Genomic DNA, 21,134 nt, shown 5'->3' on the forward strand with positions numbered 1-21,134 from the left:
TATTTCCTTTGTCTATACTTATTTGTGCTTTGTGATTTGTTTGGGCTGATTGGTTTTAAATGGTAAGTAAATTGTCTGTTATTATATGGAACAATTTCTCTGGCCAGTTAGTTTCCATAGATATTACATCTTGTGGTGATTGTAATGCTATCTCCCAAAACATTTCATCATCAATATCAATATGAGTTTAATTTTTGTTAGAAGCAGGCAATTCTATTTGAGATACAAGGTCAGTATTACCCTATACAGCAGTAGAGTTGTGATGAAAAGTACTCTGGTTACAAAGCAGATCAAGGAGTATTACAGAGGTGTTTTGTAAACCTTCCCAACAAAATCTTCCTTTTCCCAGATGCCATATGTTAATTTGTAGAGGCATAACCATTATAGGCCAAGTTGGAGTGATTTCAGGCCTCTGTTGTTGTTTAGGACCTAACCATATATTTTTCCTGAATGCACAGATGTCAGTAGATACTGGAATCCAAAAAGAATCATTGCCTAAGTAGTCACATCTTCCTCCAATGGGAGGAACTCTGGTGGTATTTACAATAGTTTCTATATCTATGATGACATTGAGATTAGTTTAGTTGGCCATAAGTTTGGGTACCAATGCAATAATTGAACACTTATATAAATTACTGGAGTCTTTAGTGATTTCCCACAGATTAGGAGAGCTGTGCATTTTGGGTTTCTTTCAAAAGTATTTTTTAAATTTTTTTAACATTTATTTATTTTTGAGAGAGAGACAGACAGACAGAGTGTGAGCCCGGGAGGGGCAGAGAGAGAGGGAAACACAGAATCCAAAGTAGGCTCTAGGCTCCAAGCTGTTAGCACAGAGCCCACGGGGCTCGAACCCACAAACCATAAGATCATGATCTGAGCCAAAGTTGGATGCTTAACCAACTGAGCCACACAGGCTCCCTGAGTGGGCTTCTGCAGTTAATAAAGAAGGCCATTGGGGCGCCTGGGTAGCTCAGTTGGTTAAGTGTCTGACTTCAGCTCAGGTGATGATCTTGTGTTTATGGGTTCGAGTCCCGCATCCGGCTCTGTGCTGACAGCTCAGACTGGAGCCTGCTTCGGATTCTGTGTCTCCCTCTCTCTCTGCCCCTCCCCTGCTTGCGCATAAAACACTAAAAGGAAGGAAGGAAGGAAGGAAGGAAGGAAGGAAGGAAGGAAGGAAGGAAAGAAAGCCATTGACCCAAAGTTACCTCAGAGTCTTCTGGGTTATATGGCAAAGTTAGATTTAGGAGGTTACTGAACCCACCAAGTCACTCCCAAAGTAGCGTTTTTGATAGATGCCCATTGTTTTTTATTATTTTGTCTTAGGCCTCTCCATCCACAAAAACATGATTTCTTAGTACATTGGATATTTTGGCATGTTGGGCAAGCTGCAGCTAAGTTTTTCCCATTGTACTTGGGGATCTTTCTTAATAAGTTATCATCTAACTTTACAGAGATTCAATGGTCAATCTGTCGAGTGTTGTATATAATGTGGGTTAAATCTGAGTTGGGTAGCACTTCTTGCAAAGCTTTTCCTAAAGAGGTACTTTATAAGCACCAGAAGCTAAAGCTAGAATATGTACAAGAGGTCGTGAACATTTTATCTAAGTTCTCATCATAATAAAGTACTAGGGTAGTATTTGAAGTTATGTTAGTTAAATCAGTGGGTAACCATCATGTTTTATCAAGACGTAATAAAGGGGGAGGTGAAAGCAAACAAATAGGTTTACTATCTTCTAATATCACAATTTATTAAAAAAAAAAAAAAAAAGAAAGAGCTGGGGAACCTGGGTGGCTTAGTTGATTGTGTGTCCAACTCTTGATTTCAGCTCAGGTTATGATCCCAGAGTCGTGAGATTGACCTCATGTCAGACTCTGTGCTGAGCATGGAGCCTGCTTGGGATTCTCTCTCTCTCTCTCTCTCTCTCTCTCTCTCTCTCTCTCTCTGCCCATCCACTCCTCATGTGCATGCACTCCCTCTCTAAAAAAAAATTTTTTTTAATTATTTAAAAAATGAAGCCTAGAAATACAAGCCTGATCCCAAATCTTGGGAAAGCAATCTACCCTGATGTTTTATCTACTTTTTATCCTCGTTGTAGCTCAAATGTCTCTGATGTTCTTTGAGTGACCCATTGAGCAATTAGGCACAAAGATTTTGTCTATTCATGAGCTGTTGCAGGGATTTCTTTGCATCGTTTATTTATTTATTTATTTATTTATTTCAGTTTGCAGGACTTCAGGGAAAAGGACAGTTTTAGTTCTCAAATGATTCCACGTCAGAAAGATGGGAGAAAAATCAAAATGTTAGTTTGAAGAGTTTTGGCTGGGAATTGGCAGACACTAGAAGAAATCAGAATTGAGTCCAGTTTATAATGAATAGTATTAAAATCCAGTATCTACAAAGATATGTTATTGAAATATTTTCTTTCTATACTTATTCTCGTTTTTCCCAAAGATAGCCAAATTAATACTAATTTGTGTGCAAAACAAGTCCAGTTTTAATAAACTTGGCCTAATTACTTACATAAGCAGAGCAAGAATAGTGATTGACCATACAAGGTTTTTAAAATCTGCTTTGTTGGAACTTTTTTATAAGGAATTTTAGGTTGAACTTTTAATAGCGTTTCAAGGCCAGAAGCCAAACTAAATTCTTGCTCTCAGATTCGCCTGCAATACCTGTAGATTTGGGTGAATTCATCCTCTCGAGGTCCCCAAAATATTCTGAAGTTCCTGCACCTGCCAGGAAGTGACTTTCTTTACTCATCTGGTAAGGCTGCTGGGGACTCTGCAAGCAAGGTCTCAGGCCAATTTCCAAGGGGCTTTATGGCTCCATGCTTCATAAAGTCAACCTCAGTTCCTTAAAGCTGCCCGGTCATATCTGAGTCTATACATGTCTCTTTGAAATATGACATTCTAGTCAAAGCCTTCATAAAATAACCAACGTTTCTAATGGTGTCCTGTTCCAAGGAGAACAGATTTTTATTGAACTTATGCAAACAATTATAACTGCCAGGAAAGAAAGAAAACTCACTGAGAGTTTCTGGACTTCGGAGAGTTCAGGGAGAGAGAAACGATAAATGTTTTCAATTTGTTCACAAAGGTGTATTTTATCATATTTCTGTAAGTCATACATACCTTAAGAGAAAAGGCTTCCTTAAATCTGGAAGAGCAAATATTAGAGAACCAGTAATGTTTCAAAGAAGAGCCATAAAAACCATAATCATCTTCCTCAATTCATTCAGTCCCGTATTACTAATTCTTGTTCTGTTTGAATGAAGCTTCCCCACTAGTTCTAGAAATTCTTACTCAGCTTAGTTTTATAAACTCAAGGACATCAGAAACCTGGTGTTTGTCAAAAAGTCCTTTTCATGAATCTCCTTGAAGATGAAACACATTTTCAAGAGCATCAGAACAATAACTGTAAACGGCAAAAAAAGACTGAAAATGGACACGGTTAAAGATCTGATGAGAGGTCATTATAATGCAGTTGACAAGGATATTCAGTTGTTTTGGTGACTCACAACATATCAATAATTAGAATGTCAAGTGATGACCATATGCCAGAACATATTAAAATTTTAGAGGGGCGCCTGGGTGGCTCAGTCGGTTAAGCGTCCGACTTCGGCTCAGGTCATGATCTCGTGGTCCGTGAGTTCGAGCCCCGCGTCGGGCTCCGTGCTGACGGCTCAGAGCCTGGAGCCTGTTTCGGATTCTGTGTCTCCCTCTCTCTCTCTGACACTCTCCCATTCATGCTCTGTCTCTCTCTGTCTCAAAAATAAATAGATGTTAAAAAAATTAAAAAAAAAAATTTTAGAAATTTCATAAAATTTCTGAAACAGTTACAGCATTTACCCCTGCAATATAATCTAAGAAAGTTTGTCATTTGTTTGACAATGCTTCCCATGTAACTTAACATATCAAATAAGCAAGCCTAATTAGTCAAAAGGACTTCATTTACAATTTGAATCTTGGCAAGTTTTGTTAAAAACCTCAGTAGGTTTTAAAGTGCCTGCCTACATGAAAAGATGCTCAACGTCGCTCCTTATCAGGGAAATACAAATCAAAACCACACTCAGATATCACCTCACGCCAGTCAGAGTGGCCAAAATGAACAAATCAGGAGACTATAGATGCTGGCGAGGATGTGGAGAAACGGGAACCCTCTTGCACTGTTGGTGGGAATGCAAACTGGTGCAGCCACTCTGGAAAACAGTGTGGAGGTTCCTCAGAAAATTAAAAATAGACCTACCCTATGACCCAGTAATAGCACTGCTAGGAATTTACCCAAGGGATACAGGAGGGCTGATGCATAGGGGCACTTGTACCCCAAGGTTTATAGCAGCACTCTCAACAATAGCCAAATTATGGAAAGAGCCTAAATGTCCATCAACTGATGAATGGATAAAGAAATTGTGGTTTATATACACAATGAAGTACTACGTGGCAATGAGAAAGAACGAAATATGGCCCTTTGTAGCAATGTGGATGGAACTGGAGAGTGTGATGCTAAGTGAAATAAGCCATACAGAGAAAGACAGATACGGTATGTTTTCACTCTTATGTGGATCCTGAGAAACTTAACAGAAACCCATGGGGGAGGGGAAGGGAAAAAAAAAAAAAAAGAGGTTAGAGTGGGAGAGAGCCAAAGCATAAGAGACTCTTAAAAACTGAGAACAAACTGAGGGTTGATGGGGGGGTGGGAGGGAGGGGAGGGTGGGTGATGGGTATTGAGGAGGGCACCTGTTGGGATGAGCACTGGGTGTTGTATGGAAACCAATCTGACAATAAATTTCATATATTGAAAAATAAATAAATAAAGTGCCTGCCTAAATAAGATCATAGATCATTATACTACTTAATATTTAATTATCTATTTAACCAAGATGGCAATAAGAGATTCCAAAGGCAAATACAAAAGGTTACCTAGTTGTTAGCAAAACTTAGCTCCTTTTAATATTGAGAGATCTCAAATTTGTTAAGTAATCAAAGACCTGATAAAGACAAAACAAAGCAACTATGGTTGGGCACAGGGGAAGGGGGAGGGGAGGGAGGGCAGATAAGAAAAACTTTGTTCACAATTTCTTATCAAGAGCAGATGAATAATCCAAGAAAGCTTTGTCTTTTTAACTGAGAAAAAGGCCAAATTTCTATTTTATATCAATTTACTTTTAAAACTCATTCATTCCAACCTTCATCAGTCCTGACCATGCATAAAATTCTTTTTCCAAAGATTTCACAAACCTGCAACTTTCTTTTTCATTCAGATTTTCCTAAGCCTTCTCTCTCTAAGTAACCAGTCTCATATTAGGACGAAATTAGTTTTCTTTCCCTCAACCAAAATGTATTCCCGTTCCTCATACCTTTCTTGTTAAAAACACAGCTTACTTTCCTTACATACAGAGTTGCCTTCTTTATCACTTTTAGCAGTCTCAATTACATTTGTCAGAATTCTTAATGCTTAGAAACCTTAATTTCTGGTAAAAATTAAGTAGTAACCAATTGTGAACGGTCACACTAGAATACTTAAGATCAGAAATGTAGGAATACATTTCAGAATTTCTAGGAAACTTTTTTTTTAATTGTACAACTTTCAATAAAACACAAAGTATGTTTACCAACAGACCCAAGTATCCCCAGTTTCTAAGAAGGCAGAAGGGGACCTACATTCAGTAATCAATGCTTTAGTATTCTATCTTATTTGGCAAAGACTTAGATATCCAATAAATTCAACCCAATTTGTCGTTTAACTTAGCAAAACTTCAAAGTTTCAGGTAACCAAAGATTTTGAAAGCTATAAACCTTTTTATTTATTTAACCTAATTGCTTGTGACAGTTACCCGGGACAACTTCATGAGACAGACAAAATCAACCATCATTTTAAGTCATTTTTCTGCTGCCAAATTGCAACAAAGATAACACAAGCTTATTTGACATTTAGTAAACCTTCACAGAACGATGGTGGTTTTTTTGAATTTTTTAAAATGTTCTTATTTATTTTTGAGAGAGAGAGGGAGACAGAGTGAGAGCCAGGGAAAGGCAGAGAGGCAGGGAGACACAGAATCCGAAGCAGGCTCCAGTCTCTGAGCTGTCAGCACAGAGCCCAATGCGGGGCTCAAACTCACAAACCATGAGATCATGACCTGAACCAACTCAGAAGCTTAACCCACTGATTCATCCAGACACCCCAATGCAGATAACTCTGAAGACAGGTCTATTTTAATTAAACCAACAAACTTGAACTAGTTTTAATATTGAATATTTTCCCAGATAGCATAAATTTGAAAAACATTTGGGTTAGTCTCCATCTTTCTGAGTTTTAGAACGCCCAATTCATTCTTATAAGCACTTGGCCTTTAAGCCAATTAAATAGAGCTCTTTTATGAATTAATTTTAGCAAGACCATCCAGGAGGTAGAAAACATATCTCACATTTTTTATAACACACATGTACACAAACAAGATGCAAACAAAATCTAACCTTCATTTCATTAATATTTGTGCAGAGGACATTGAAAGCCTGATTTCCAACTCTTTTCTTTTTTAAAAAAGTAAATCTAATTGCAAAATAGCATTATAATTTATGGATCCGTGAATCGGTCATTTCCCACTTTCCAATATAACACAGCTGGTGTTGTCCAAAGATGCCAAAAGCTACAGCAACAAATAAACCGCATGAGGCCCAAAATACCTCTGAGTGTCGGTTGATCCCCAAAGCCAAGGGCTTCACCAACTAAACCAAATAGCTTCCTAGTTTCTGGCTGCTTAGTCTTGCAACCAGCTTTCTCTAATTATGCACACACAAAAAAACTAAATTTAAGGGGTGACTGGCTGCCTCAGTGGATGGAGCATATAACTCTTGGTCTCAGGGTTGTAAGTTCAAGCCCCACTTCAGGTGTAGAGATTATTTCAAATTAAATAAAATCTTATTTTATTTTATTTTATTTTATTTTATTTTATTTTTTTATTTTTAGAGAGAATGCGCAAGCAGGGGAGAGGAGCAGAGGGAGAGAAAGAATCTTTAGCAGGCTCCATGAGACCATGGAGTCTGACTCGGGGCTCGATCCCACAACCCTGGGATCAGGACCTGAGCCAAAATCGAGAGTTGGATGTTCAACCCACTGAGCCACCCAGGCGCCCCTTAAATAAAATCTTAAAAAAGAAAAAAAAAAAGAAAAGAGAAGAAAAGAAAACTAATTTAGACATATCAAAGGTTATTCTGTTAAATTTTCCCACCTAAGTATTTGCAAGTAGAGTGCTGTGTGTGTTCCACAAATAGTCTGCCGGAGTTCCTGTGGGTGCCTGATGGTTTTCTGGGAGCTGTTCGGCTTTTTTTTTTTTTCTTTTTAGTGCTTATTTATTTATTTTGAGAGAGAAAGAGAGAGAGAGAGCAGGGGGAGGGGCAGAGAGAGAGGGAGAGAGTCCCAGTGCAGAGCCTGACGTGGGACTCGATCCTATGAACCATGAGATCATGACCTGAGCCGAAATCAAGAGTTGGAAGCTCAACTGACTGAGCCACCCAGGAGCCCTAGCTGTTCGACTGTTAAAGCACAATGCCCTAGTCTTTTTTGTTTCCATTTTGGTATAAGGCTTGAGCAAAATCTAAGGATGTTGAGTGTGATGGATCAAAGGGTGCTTCTTGTGAGTGTCACTTCCAAACAGCCAGAATACATTCTTCTGGGTCTCGGTTTCTCCCAGCGAGGTCTAAGACCACTGGGGGGGGGGGGCTCAATCCCTATGTGTGCATCCCCAGATGAGCCAATCGCTAATTACTTTATGAGATGGAAATTCCTATGGGACTTGAGGAATATCCTCAGCCACTTCTGCTAGACTTTCAGTCACCTGAAAGTGGCTCTAGGCCAGAAGGAGCAAGAGTCCCTTCTCTTCGGAGATGAGTGACTCAGTCTCTCATGTTTCTAGCCAGCAAATCTACTCAAGCCTTATATGAATAACATCAAATGGTATAATGTCAAATTAAAACAACCTACCCATAACTCCAACCCCTCTAGATTATTCCCACGTGGAGAATATTACCAGTAACTCTCAACAGCTCGAATAAAAGTCAGTACTGCCAACCTAAATCGAGGAGGTCTGGATATTCCTGCGGGGAGGTCACCAGATACACCTGTGAGGTGCTGAGACGTCAGAGGGCCACACAGGGCCCCTGCTGATACCAAGCACCAGGCCCGGTGGACCCCACGCGTTTCTCGGGCTAGCTGCTCTGCTATCCTGCCTGCTATACCAAGAAATGCCGAGGAAGAATGAACAACACTTTTTAAAAATTTTAAAGAGAAAAGAAGAGTCTCATTCAAGCCCAAGTGAGGGCAGCTTCCTGGGGAAACACGCTCTTCACAGGGAAGGAAGTACTCCGGAGAATGAAGTTTTTATAGGGTTGTATACTCTCTTTTTACATCTTGTAAAAACTCCAAAAATTATAGATTAGCATATAGGCAGGAATCACAAGTTTTGTGACCAAGGAATGCAGGGAGTAGTATGATTGCTATCTCGGGGACAAGATGGTTTTCCTTTAGGCTGCCCATTCACAGAGCAGGTGCACAGCACATGGGTGGTGGAACCACAAATCAGGCTCTGGGTTTGATTTATGTATAATCACATTGACTTAGAAAGAAATCTAAAATGGCATCCTTCGTGTATCAGGCCTCCAGAGGGTTTTTCTCTCGTCACTACACGTTTCTGCTTCAAGAAAACGTGAAGTTGGGGCACCTGGGTGGCCCAGTCGGTGGAGCGTCCATCTCTGGCTCGGGTCACGATCTCACAGTTCACGAGTTGGAGCCCCACACCAGGCTTGCTGCTGTCAGCACAGAGCCCACTTCAGATCCTCTGTCCTCCTCTCTCTCTGCTCCTCCCTGCTCACACTCTCTCTCTCAAAAATAAACATAAACATTTAAATAATAATGATAAAAAAAAAAAAACGTGAAGTGAAGCGACTCGAGAGCGGTCAAGTAAACTCTTTCCGTGGAATGGCATCTCGGCTCATAGGTGAGGCTGAACTGACCAAACCAAAAGACAGGGTGGAGCTCGCCTCACCTCTTTTGCCTTCAGCTGGACCATCCAAAGCTACTAGATAGTCCTATTGGCTCCTCTACTCACTGGAGACTTAGATGAACTGGGAGGGAGAACCCCCCTGAAGTGATAGCAGCTCCTGCCCCCCTGCCTCCCTCCCCAGTGACTGCCTTTCAGGCAGAACAGGAGGCATCGCTATTCCTCACCCCTACCAGAATACCCCACTACACTACCACATCCCCCAACCAGGAGGATTGCCAATTCCTGGTAAGGCAAGAATTCGACCAAAAAAAAAAAAAAAAACAAACAAAACAAAACTGAAGGATGCCCTTGACTGTGCAGTCATGGTGGAAGAGCACCGGCAGTACCTGGCCTTCAGAGACAACCCAGTTTGAACAACTAACATCTCTCCTATGGCTTCATTTGGACAGCTCGCAAAAAGAGCACTAACGCTGAAAGCTGAATCATTCTACTAGCAAGTGGAAAGAAAGCACGAACGCCAGGACATCTCAGGATCAATCCGTTTCTATCTGGTTCGGGTTAAGCCAACAATCACACCACTCCAACCTCTGCTTCCATTGCCACATCCTCCCTGACACTCCTCTGGCCCTCTTGACTGAAGTCGATCCAGACGGGTAAACTGGGATAATCTCCCTCCCCATTTACAAATCTTTAACTTAATGGGGCGCCTGGGTGGACTCAGTCCGTTAAGCGTCCGACTTTGGCTCAGCTCACCATCTCGCGGTTCTGTGCTGACAGCTTGGAGCCTGAAGCCTGCTTCGGATTCCGTGTCCCCTTCTGTCTCTGCCCCTCCTCCGCTCACGGTCTGTCTCTCAAAAATGAACAGATGTTTAAAAAAAAATTTTTTTTAATGAAAACCTTTAACTTAGTCACATCTACAAAGCCCTTTTGCCACATAAGGTAGCATCGTCACAGGTTCTGGATATTAAGAGGTGGATAAGTGGGGGGTGGGGTGTTACTCTGCCTACTTGTAAAGACCATACTAGGGGCACCTGGGCCATCAACATTTGGGTGAATTAAGTAAAGCCTGCATCGGTTGTGTCCGTGACTGGCACAAACCAAGCACAGGCAGTGACCTGGAAGGCACAAACTTCCCAGCCCCGCGGTGAGCGTCAGCTGCCAGAGGCCTGCACGGGTCTGGTATGTTGGCGGCCTGCTTTAGGGTCCAAGAGAGCTAAGGAGGAATGAAGTAGGAGAATCTCTTGGAAAACTGCATTTGAGTAAAGCTGAATCTTCAAGCAGTCTTGAGTGTGTGCACACAAGTGTGCGTGTGTCCCGGTGCGTGAGGACCTAAGGAGAAAGAAGGAGGTAACATAGTTGCAGGATCGTTTACCACAATGCCTGGGATCCCTGGTCTCACCGCTTTGAAGAATGAAGAGGCGGACACAAAACGAGCAGCGGGCAAAAGTTTATTGGCAGGTAAGGTCAGGAAGGGAGAATAGTAGGAAAGCTCTCTCCTTGTTTTATAAGGTTCTGGTTGGCTCTCCCCTGCCCCCTGTTCCCTCCCAGGTCCCACCCTTATTGGCCTAACGGCTCTGGGCGCTGGGAGGTCCATTCCTGATTGGTTCAATTTCATTGTATGACAGGTGGGCTATGGCCATGCTTAGGTCTTTTGTCACATCCCTGAGGGAAACCGAGGGGGAGTAGGTGGGGTCTGTTCCATTCTTTTTTATTTTTATTTTTTTAATGTTTGTTTACTTTTGAGACAGAGAGAGGCAGAGCACCAGTGGCAGTGGGGCACAGAGAGAGGGAGACGCAGAGCCCAAAGCAGGTTCCAGGCTCTGAGCTGTCAGCACAGAGCCCGACAGGGGGCTCAAACTCACAAACCGTGAGATCATGACCTGAGTCGAAGCTGGACGCTTAACGGACTGAGCCACCCAGGCACCCTGGATGTGTTCCATTCGTAAGAGGAACTTTTATGCCCCGGGGGGGTTGCTGAGGTCAGATACTCCCAGCATTTGTCCAAAATATGTCTTTCCCCACCCAGGGACCTCAGGTCCTAATCCTTTCCCTCTCAGCCTATTTTATCCTATTTTTTTCTTTTCTTTTTTTATGTCTTTAATGTTTATTTTTTTGAGAGAGAGACAGAGACAGAGTGTGAGTGGGGGAGGGGGAGAGAGAGAGAGACAGACAGACGGACAGACAGACAGAATCCGAAGCAGGCTCTAGGCTCTGAGCTGCCAGCACAGAGCCCAAGGTGGGGCTCGAACTCACGGACTGGGAGAGCATGAAACAAGCCAAAGTGGGACGTTCAACCGACTGAGCCACCCAGGCGCCCCAGTCCTATTTTTTTCTATTATAACATCGGCTGTGTTTTTTAACTTGTTAAAAAAAAACAAAACATAAAATGTTTTAATGCAAATGTGAAGTTATCTTTAAAAGCAGCACATTTAATATTGCTAGATAGTAGTTGAACAATATGGTGAATGTACTAATGCCACTGCATCGTACATTTTAAAATAGTTTCGGGGCACCTGGGTGGCTCAGCCGTTTAAGTGCCCGACTCTTGGTTTTGGCTCAGGTCATGATCTCACAGTTGTTGGGACTGAACCCCACGTCAGGCTGTGTGCTCCCTCTCACCCCCGTTGGGAGCTCGTGTGCACTCTCTCTCTCAAAATACACAAATATCTAAAAAAATTAAAGTAAAATAAAATAGTTACATGTTATGTGAATTTTACCTCAATTTAAGAAAAACACCGCTAAGGGGCGCCTGGGTGGCTCAGTCGGTTAAGCGTCCGACTTAGGCTCAGGTCACGATCTCGCGGTCCGTGAGTTCGAGCCCCGCGTCGGGCTCTGGGCTGATGGCTCAGAGCCTGGAGCCTGCTTCCGATTCTGTGTCTCCCTCTCTCTCTGATCCTCCCCCGTTCATGCTCTGTCTCTCTCTGTCTCAAAAATAAATAAAATGTTAAAAAAAAAAAAATTAAAAAAAAAAAGAAAAACACCGCTAAAACCAAATAAACTTTTAAATGTTTTTAGGTCTCTTTGTTATGGTATACCTTTCTGAATATGCAAAATTCAGTAGTTTAAAATGTAATCTTATTAGTGTAAGAAATTTAATTCTCAAATTTTCACAGGCTTTGGACTATGTCCAGAAGAAATGTATCTCTAAATAAATTTTTCGTTAGCTTTCAAAAAATTATTTTAAAATAATCTCAAACTTATAGAAACGTTGCAGAAAATTAAAAGTGGAGTCAAAAGCCAGGCTCGTCTATTTCTGCTAATAACGTTGTATCTGGTTTCTCTGAATGCAAAGGAAAATGAGAAGACATCCAGATGGGAATAACATTTTATATTATTTGACTACATGAAATGTCATATTAGGTTCCCTCTCCTGTTTTTGCCTTAATAAAAATTACACCAAAGTGAAATCTTCATCAGTTACATTGCTTCTGAGAAAGGATTCAGAAAAAACTTTTTAAAAATTACGTTGACCTTTGAACAACAAAGGAGTTAGGGAAGCCAACTTCTCCGATGCAGCTGAAAATCCATGCATAACTTTTGACTCCCCCAAAATTTAACTACTAATAGCCTATTGCTGCAGAAGCCTTACCAGTAACATAAACAGCCAACTAACACATATTTTGTACGTTATATGTATTATATATAATACATATATTGTATGTATATATGTATATGCATATGCATATGCATATATGTATATATAATACATATTGTATGTATAATATTTTATGTATTATGTATAATTTGTATTATATAATACATATATAATATATACTAATATATATTATATGTATAATATTGTGTATATATATGTTGTATATATATACATATATCTTATACTGAAGCTAGAGAAAAGAAAATGTTATTAAGAAAATCATAAGGGGGGGGGGCACCTGAGTGGCTCAGTTGGTTAAGCATCCGACTTCAGCTCAGGTCATGATCTCGCAGTTCTTGGGGTTTGAGCCTCGTGTTGGGCTCTGTGTTGACAGCTCAAAACCTTGAGCTTGCTTCAGATTCTGGGTCTCCCCCTCTCTCTGCCCCTCTCCCCCTTGTGCTCTGTCTGTGTCTCTCTCTCAAAAATAAATAATAAACATTAAAAATTTTTTAAAAATCATAAAGAAGAGAAAAATACATTTACAGTACTTTACTGTATATATCGAAAAAAGAATTGTGTATAAGTGGACCTGTACAGTTCAAACCCATGTTGCTCAAGAGTCAAATGTATTTGAAAAATGTAAAAGTAGCATTAAGAGAACTTTTTTTTCCTTCTTTTAGTTGTTATTCTGGCCAACACTCCAAACCACAGACGTGGGGCGACATCTAACCAAAGGAAACCGCTTTCTCTTGTAGGCTATGAATGGGCATCCCTCAAAACATGTCAGCTGAACACATCTATACGGCTGCCTCTGCTTTTAGAGTTCACACAAGCCAGGGAAACCTTGAACCCTTTCGTGTGATAGCAAGAGTCTGGTTGAACAAGTGCCTCTTAACAATGGAGTAGAATATTTCTGCTCAAGTCTCAAAGAGTATGAAGTGGCTGCCCATTTGAGGGGGTGATTCTCTTTGGAAGCCACAGAAGCTGAATGATCTGGGAGAGATGCAGGGAATGTTCTTGAACTGTGCTCCCCCAGAATTCAATTGTTGAAACCTAATCCCCATTAGGATGGTATTTGGAGGTGGGGCCTTTGGGAGGTGACTAGGTCATGGGGGCGGAGCCCTTGTGAATGGGATCGGTGCCCTTATAAAGACCCCAGAGAGCTGCCTTCCCCTTCCTTCCAAGTTGAGGACACAGCAGGAAGACAGCCATCTAGGAACCAGGAAGCAAGGAAGCAGGTTTTCGTCACACATCGAAACAGCCAGCACTTTGGTCTTGGACTTCCCAGCCTCCACAACTATGAGAAGTAAATGTCTGTTGTTCATGTCATCTAGTCTATGGTACTTTGTTAAAGCAGCCAGAACAGACTAAGACGCTTGCTTTCCATATTTAGAAAGGCAAGGTTCACTTGTGAGCAGAAAAGAATAACGTGACCAATTTCTAGCTGGCTTATTGTTCTGTCTAAAATAACAATCATAAGAGCCCACATGAATAAAGAAGAGGTGGTATATATATATATGTGTGTGTATATATATGTATATATGTATATATATATACACACACATATATGTATATACATATACATATATATATGTATATACATACATGCAATGGAATATTACTCAGCAATAAAAAGAATAAATTTTTGCCATTTCCAACAAAGTGGTTGGAAGTAGAATGCTTCATGCTAAGCAAAATACATCAGAAAAAGATAAATATGATTTCACTCATATATGGAACTTGAGAAACACGACAGATGAACATAGGGGGAGGGAAGTAAAAAGATAAAAACAGAGGGAGAAGCAAACCATAAGAGATGCTTAAATACAGAGAACAAACTGAAGGTTGCTGGAGTGGGGGGAAGTTGGGTGGGAGGATGGGCTAAATGGACGATGGGCATTAAGGAGGGCACTTGTGGGGGTGAGCACTGGGTGTTTTACGTAAATGATGAATCACTAACTTCTGCTCCTGAAACCATTATTACGCTATATGTTAACTAACTTGGATTTAAATAAAATTTAAAAATAATAAATATATAAATAACAACAAAAGAATAAGAAAGGGCACATGCCCAGATACCATAAAAGTGAAATGAAATGACATGAAATATAAAATAAAAAGAAATGAAATGAAATAACAATCAGTATGATGAACTGCCAAACAGGCAACCTTGTAATAACAATAATTCCAATTATCTAAGAACAATGATGTAGTCATGCACCCATAAAGTTTGCAAACAGGCTAGAAACATAACTACATGGTGACTTCTACAACTATCTGTCATCTTAGGGCTCTCTCTGTTCTGGCGTTTCGGGCACATTCAGCGCAGTGATCATCAAAAGCTCCGTATGGGGGCCTAGGTTTTTGCTCTTTTCTGCCACCCTTGCACCTCCCCCTTCCGCAGCAGCGTGGATATCCAACAGAGTGGTGAACAGTAGGCATTCAGTGTTCCCACCATCTTGGGAACCTTCTCTTGCTCACAGGCTTGTCTCACACCTACCCCAGTTTATCATGTCTTCACTCCCTGGACACACTGGCCCAGAGACTGGGCTTCTGGAGACACAGCACGGTAGAGCACAACACAGTGGGGGCTCGAGATGTTTCATTTCCTCCCCTCCCCTACTTTCTAACTTCAGTCTGGTTTCTGCCCTACCTCTCCTGCTCCATCAGGACAATCGGTGACATCCTAGTGGTCAATGTAGTGGGCACTTTACAATTACCACCTCCACACCCTCTCCACACCCCTGCACCCCTCTTCTTTCATCCCTACCTGGCTGGTTGCCCCCCATCCATACAGCCTAAGAAACGCACCTGATTCTCAGCCCATTGCCCTCTTTGTCCTTCCTGACAGAACCGTTCTTTTGTTCAGGTATCCACTCCCTGCACCCCTGGCCCTACCCCCAACTCCGGGGGGGGGGGGAGCTGATTTAATCTAAGGGTGGCCCATTTCCCCTCGCATGTCACCCAATTCTGGCCAGCAAGTAAAGGCAATCGAGTAAGGGATTCTGGGGGAAAGGGGCTTCTTTCTCTGGATGTTATAAATCTGGATGTGATGTGCAGAATTCCCCTTTCAACTGAGAATGAAGCCAATTTGGAAAGAGGCACAACAACTGGGAGAGAAAAACTGGGACTGTGATAACACATTAAGCTGCTGAATCCCCCAGTCCAGAACATTCTACAGTGGAGGAGCTTCCATTTCCTTATTGCTTATGCTGATACGGGTCTCTATTACTCATAGCCAAAGGTCTGTCTCGTCTCCTTCGCACCCAGTTTAGGGAAGAGCCCTGTCAGTTCCCCCCCACCAAAATATATCCCAGATCCTTCCTTCCACTGGTCTTCCCCACAGCCAACATTCATTGGCTCGACTGCTTTACAACGTCTCACCTGCTGTGCCTTCTTGCAACAACCTGACTTGACATGGGACCTCTCAGCCTGACCGCACCTCTACTTGGAGTCCAGACCAATGACGTCAGTTCCCCACTACAGCCCGTCATCGCTTCTGTCTTGCACTTCCTGGCCGCTGCTTTCTTCCCTAACCCCGTTTCCCCTCTTCAGATACACCAAGGTCCATCCTACTAGAACTCCTCAATCACCACCCCATCATCCACCAGTCAGCATCAATCCAGGACTTTCCAAAGTGGGGCACATGCACCCCCGGGTGGAGTAGTGGAGAGGATACTTGTATACACAGATCCTGAGGGTCCTTGAGGAATTTTTAAAATTTCGTGTTTTCATGTGATTATCCAACATTCTGGATCATCCAGTATAGATTCCCACTTTTTTTGCGGGGGGCGGGGGGGGGGCGGGTGCACAAGTGAGCAAGGGGTAGAGACAGGGAGAGGGAGAGAGAGAGAGAAGCAGGACTCACCGGGGACTCGTGTTTTACTCAAAGCGGGCCTTGTGTTCACCCGAAGAGGGGCTCGAGCTCACCCGACGTGGGACTTGAACTCACCAGTGGTGAGATCATGACCTGAAGTCAGATGCTTGATGACTGAGCCACCCAGATGCCCCATTCCCACTTTTGATCAAGCACTGCCTGGTTCTAGTGCCTGTGTTGGGTGTGTGTTTAGGTTTAGCAACAAGTGGGACCAGCTTTCCAATTTTATAGGAAAAGCACACAGACATACACGGTTATACACTGCAGCATCCTTTGAAGGATCAAAAGACTGGCACTATTTGAAAGTCAACAGAGAATTGGTTTAAAAATGTTTGGTACATCCATACAGTAGGATATGATTCAGCAATAAAAATGTGCTAATAGGAAACAGACTGCATTAAGTGAAAAATGCAAGGTGCCAAGCAGAATGGAAAAGCAAGGGGTGGGGGGACAAAAAGTATAGATTCATTTGCTTGTATATGCACAAAACATTTCTGGAAGGACACACAAGCAGCAACACTGGTTTCTCCCTGGGAGAACTAGATACCTAGGAGCACAGAAGTAGAACAGAGCCTTCTCTGGAAATAAATCTGAGCCCTTAGAATGTTGAACCACATAAATATTTCTTTCAAAAATAAATGGAAATACAAAAAGTGGTGTCTGCAATTACCCTCGTTTACTCACAGGCATCACAAACACCTTCAGAGGCCAGGCAGAAAATACGGGTGAGACGGACTTCAAGCTGTATTACAAAGCTGTAATGATCAAGACAGTATGGTCCTGGCACAAAAACAGACACTCAGATCAATGGAACAGAATAGGGAACCCAGAAATGGACCCACAAATATATAGTCAACGAACTAATCTTTGACAAAGCAAGAAAGACTATCCCATGGAATAAAGACAGTCTCTTCAGCAAGTGGTGCTGGGAAAACTGGACAGTGACATGCAGAAGAATGAACCTGGACCATTTTCTTACACCAGACACAAAAAATAAACTCAAAATGGATGAAAGACCTAAATGTAAGACAGGAAGCCATCGGAATCCTTGAGGAGAAAGCAGGCAAAAGCCTCTTTGATCTTGGCCGCAGCAACTTCTTACTCAACACGTCTCCGGAGGCAAGGGGAACAAAAGCAAAAATGAATTATTGGGACCTCCTCCAGAAAATATGGGTGAGAAAAATCAGCAGGGCTGGGACACTGGCAAACTGGACAGAGTGCCTCTTTATAAGTTACAAGGTCAAGCGCATCCCATAGACTGCACACAAAGGAGGCCAGGGGAAGGTAAAGAGCTGAATCTGTATGTGAAATCGTCTGATTTTGACATGTTGCTTAAAAAAAAAAAAAACTTTAAAACTTTATTGTTATGTATACAGAAATGTATATACTAAGAGCACAGCTCAATTAACACAAAGTGAACACAACATCCAGACCAAGAAATAGAACATGACCAGCCCCCTAAAGTCTTTCTCATCCAGCCACTGGCTCGCCACCCCACCCGCACACAGGAACTAGTTTCCTGACTCCTAATGGGCTAGACTCATTTCCCTGCCTTTGGACATTATGTAAATGGAATCACACTGTACGCATTCTTTTGGAGCTGCATCTATCTGTCAACCTGTGTTTGTGAGATTCCCCTATTGTGTTGTTGTGTGTGACTGTGGGTAGCTCTTTGTCATTGCTGATAAGACTTCCATCCATTCATGCAATTCATGGGCATTCCAGTGCCAATTCATGGGCATTTCGGTTGCTACCAGCTGGGCCTATGAAAATAAGCCAGCTATGAATATTCTACATCATGTCTTCTGGTGAACGGATGTAAGCAATTTTGTTGGGCATATTTCTAGGAGTGGAATTACTGAGGCATGGAGTGCTTGCTTACCTTTAAGAGATACTGCCAAATGGTTTTCCTATCGAATTCTTGTTCCTCCATGTTCTTATGTGGGCCAATTAAAAACAAAACAAAACAAACAAACAAACAAACCTGGTCCAAAGCAAACTGTAGGCCACCAGTTCGTCACCTCTGGCTTCGTGCAGCTTTAATTCTCATGGGAGAAAGTTCACAAGTTAAGTTCAGATCTCAGCCCGTCATTCCCTTCGAAAGACCTTTCAGCGTCTCCTTGGATAATGGCCAAACTCAGCTTGGCATCAAATGATCCCCTGCAGTTTGCCCTTTTTTTGTATTTTGTCTCTTTTCTCTAATTGTCATTGGCCATTCTCCATGTGTCCATCACTGCCACTTAGCAGGCCCTGGGGGACCGTCACATTCTAGTAAGTCCACATGCCCTGGACTGTGCTGTCCCGCCTGCGGCTTCCCCTTTCCCTCGCCAGGATGATTTGGGTGCCTTCTCTCCTCTAAACTATTACCCAGAGTCTTTACCCTACATGTCCTGTCTGCTGTCTCTCTACCCCAACGCCTAACATAATGCCTGGCACAGCACAGGTGCTCAGTACATGTCTGTGCCATAAACTCGGGGCTGATGTTAATTTTTTTTTTTTTTTTTGTAATGCAGATAGGAGTGAGGAAAAAAGAGAAAAGGATAAATTTTAATCTCACCCTGCTGCTAGTTGTTCTCCACAGAGACAACTGCTGGCACCATGTTCTCATGAATTCTTTCTGAGTTGCCTAATGAATGTATAGCTTTATATTCAATATAGTTACATATTCAATAGACACCACGTAGAAAAAAAAAAAAGGCAGAGAACAGAGATGGGGAGTTGCAATTTTAAACTGAAAGGTCAGGACAGGCCCTAATTGAGAGGGTGAAATCTGCGCAAAGCCCCAAAGCCCCAAAAGAAGAGAGCCATACTAGTCTGAGGCAGGGCATTCCAGGCAGAGGGAACAGCAGGTGACAAGGCCCTGAAGCAGAGGGTGCCCAGCCTGTTTGAGAAGAGGAAGACGAAACAGAAGGAGCATCTGTGAAAATCAGTGAACTGGGCCAAACTGCAGGGGACTTTATAAGCCACTCTAGGACTCAGACTTTCTTGAATGAGAAAGGAAGACGCTAGTTATTGAGATCAGGAGGTACATGGTCTGACTGGTGGTTTTCAAAATTCACTTCCTCTATAAAGAGCTGGCTCATTCTTTGTTGTAGTTCACCATGCGAGGGGCCATAGTTTAGCCAGGCCCTTCAAATGAGGGACATTTGATCTGTTTCCTATCTTTTGGATGCAGAGTCCTCCAACATTTCCTTCTTTCCAAGAGTTCCGGCTGACAATTCTGATTAAAAACTTGTAACCTCACTCAATTCCTTCTTCTAAATGTAATTTTTATGGCGCCTGGGTCGTAAGTTGGCTAAGCCTCTGACTTCAGCAGGTCATTATCTCCCGGTTGGCGAGTTCCGGCCCCACGTTGGTCTCCGTGCTGACAGTTTAGAACCTGGAGCCTGCTTCGGATTCTGTGTCTCCCCCCCTCTCTCTCTTTCAAAAATAAACGTTAAAAGAATTTTCTAAAAAACCTAATTTTCTTCTTCATTAAAGAAATGGGGTAAAAGGTGAGCTCACTGGTTCCGGGGTTCCCGGCTCAGCCTCCCAGCGTGATGCCCTTTTTCCACTTTAAAAAGGTGCTTAGGTGAGCAGCCGGTTAAAAACGGGCTGGAGAGGGTGGGCGTGCTTCCCGCTTCACTTCAGGGAAGGAGGGATCGGCCGGCCCAGGAGTCTGCGAGAGGGAGGGCACGTCCTGGGGACCGTGGAGACCCCGGCCCCTCAAGGAACAGATGATCTAAAGAAAGCGACACAGAAAGAGCTGATCCAGAAAAACCGCGCAGCAGAGACGGGCCTCCGGGGGCCGCGAGCCCCGAAGACGTCGCAAAGACCCGCGCCTGCGCAGTGGCAGAGCGGGGAGCTGAGCCCGCTCGCCAGCGTTCCTTCCCACGACCTCCCCTCCGGCGCCTGCGCACTGAGGCCGGCTTCCCGAAGGCCTGTGAAACTGGGGCCCACAGATAGCCCTTCTTGCCGACCAAGAAGGGAGAATTGGCTCGTACTTGAATCCATCGTCTCTCCCTTCCCAGTTTATTAGACTAACTATAAATGCCCCATTCCCAATACTCCTAGAAGGGACGGACTCAATCCCTGAGGCTCTCTGGACGCCGGGGGAGCCCAGGTAACTAGGGAGGCTGTGGGTGGGGGCCACTCGGCGATCACGTGGCGGAGCTCCGCCAATCGGCGCGCAGACCGCACTTTGCGGCTCGGCTTCAAACAAACTACCGTGAGGTGAGAGCGGCCTCTGGGGCCCCGCCCCCCTCGCCTGGGTCTGGGGCCCCGCGAGACGCCGGGCGGGGGTGGGGGCGCCGGGAGCGGGGGCGGGGCGCAGTGGTCGAGTGACGGCCCGCCTCACCTATTCCGGGCGCGGGCCGCGGCGCGGTGGGCCTCACAGCCAATGGGCGGGGGCGGGGGCGGGGGGCGGCCCGGCCGGCGGGGAGGGGGAGCCAGCGGCCGGGGGGACGCGGGGGGAGGAGGGGGCGGGCTCCCAATCCGGTTCCATCCGGTTCTCCCACCGCCCCCGCCGCGGGTCGCAGCAGCTCCGGCGGCGGGAGGAGCGGTAGCGGCCAGGCAGCCCAGCTTCGCGAAGGCTCTCGGCGCGCGGCGGCCCGCAGGCACCCGGCACGCGCCCGCCCCGCCGCCACGATGCCCAAGAGGAAGGTGAGCGGCGGCCCGCACGCGC

At 43.7% G+C, this 21,134-nt stretch overlaps 1 protein-coding gene and 1 long non-coding RNA gene across 2 annotated transcripts in view; one reads left to right on the forward strand and one right to left on the reverse strand.

Annotated features, from left to right (window-relative positions):
- Positions 1–9,867: 9,867 nt before the first annotated feature.
- LOC125920729 (uncharacterized) lies at positions 9,868–19,779 on the reverse strand. The gene is made up of 2 exons (XR_007457173.1): positions 18,354–19,779; positions 9,868–10,328 (listed from the first exon to the last, which is right to left on the reverse strand). It is a non-coding gene; the product is annotated as an uncharacterized LOC125920729 (long non-coding RNA).
- Positions 19,780–20,999: 1,220 nt separating this feature from the next.
- HMGN1 (high mobility group nucleosome binding domain 1) overlaps positions 21,000–21,134 on the forward strand; it is a 7,140-nt gene continuing 7,005 nt past the window's right edge. The window contains exon 1 of the mRNA XM_049627855.1: positions 21,000–21,112. Within this exon, the coding sequence (XP_049483812.1) occupies positions 21,098–21,112 (15 nt within the window). The 5' untranslated portion in view covers positions 21,000–21,097. The remainder of the gene's footprint in view (positions 21,113–21,134) is intronic.

The sequence above is a fragment of the Panthera uncia genome, chromosome C2, assembly GCF_023721935.1.
Source record: "Panthera uncia isolate 11264 chromosome C2, Puncia_PCG_1.0, whole genome shotgun sequence".
Lineage (NCBI taxonomy): Eukaryota > Metazoa > Chordata > Mammalia > Carnivora > Felidae > Panthera > Panthera uncia.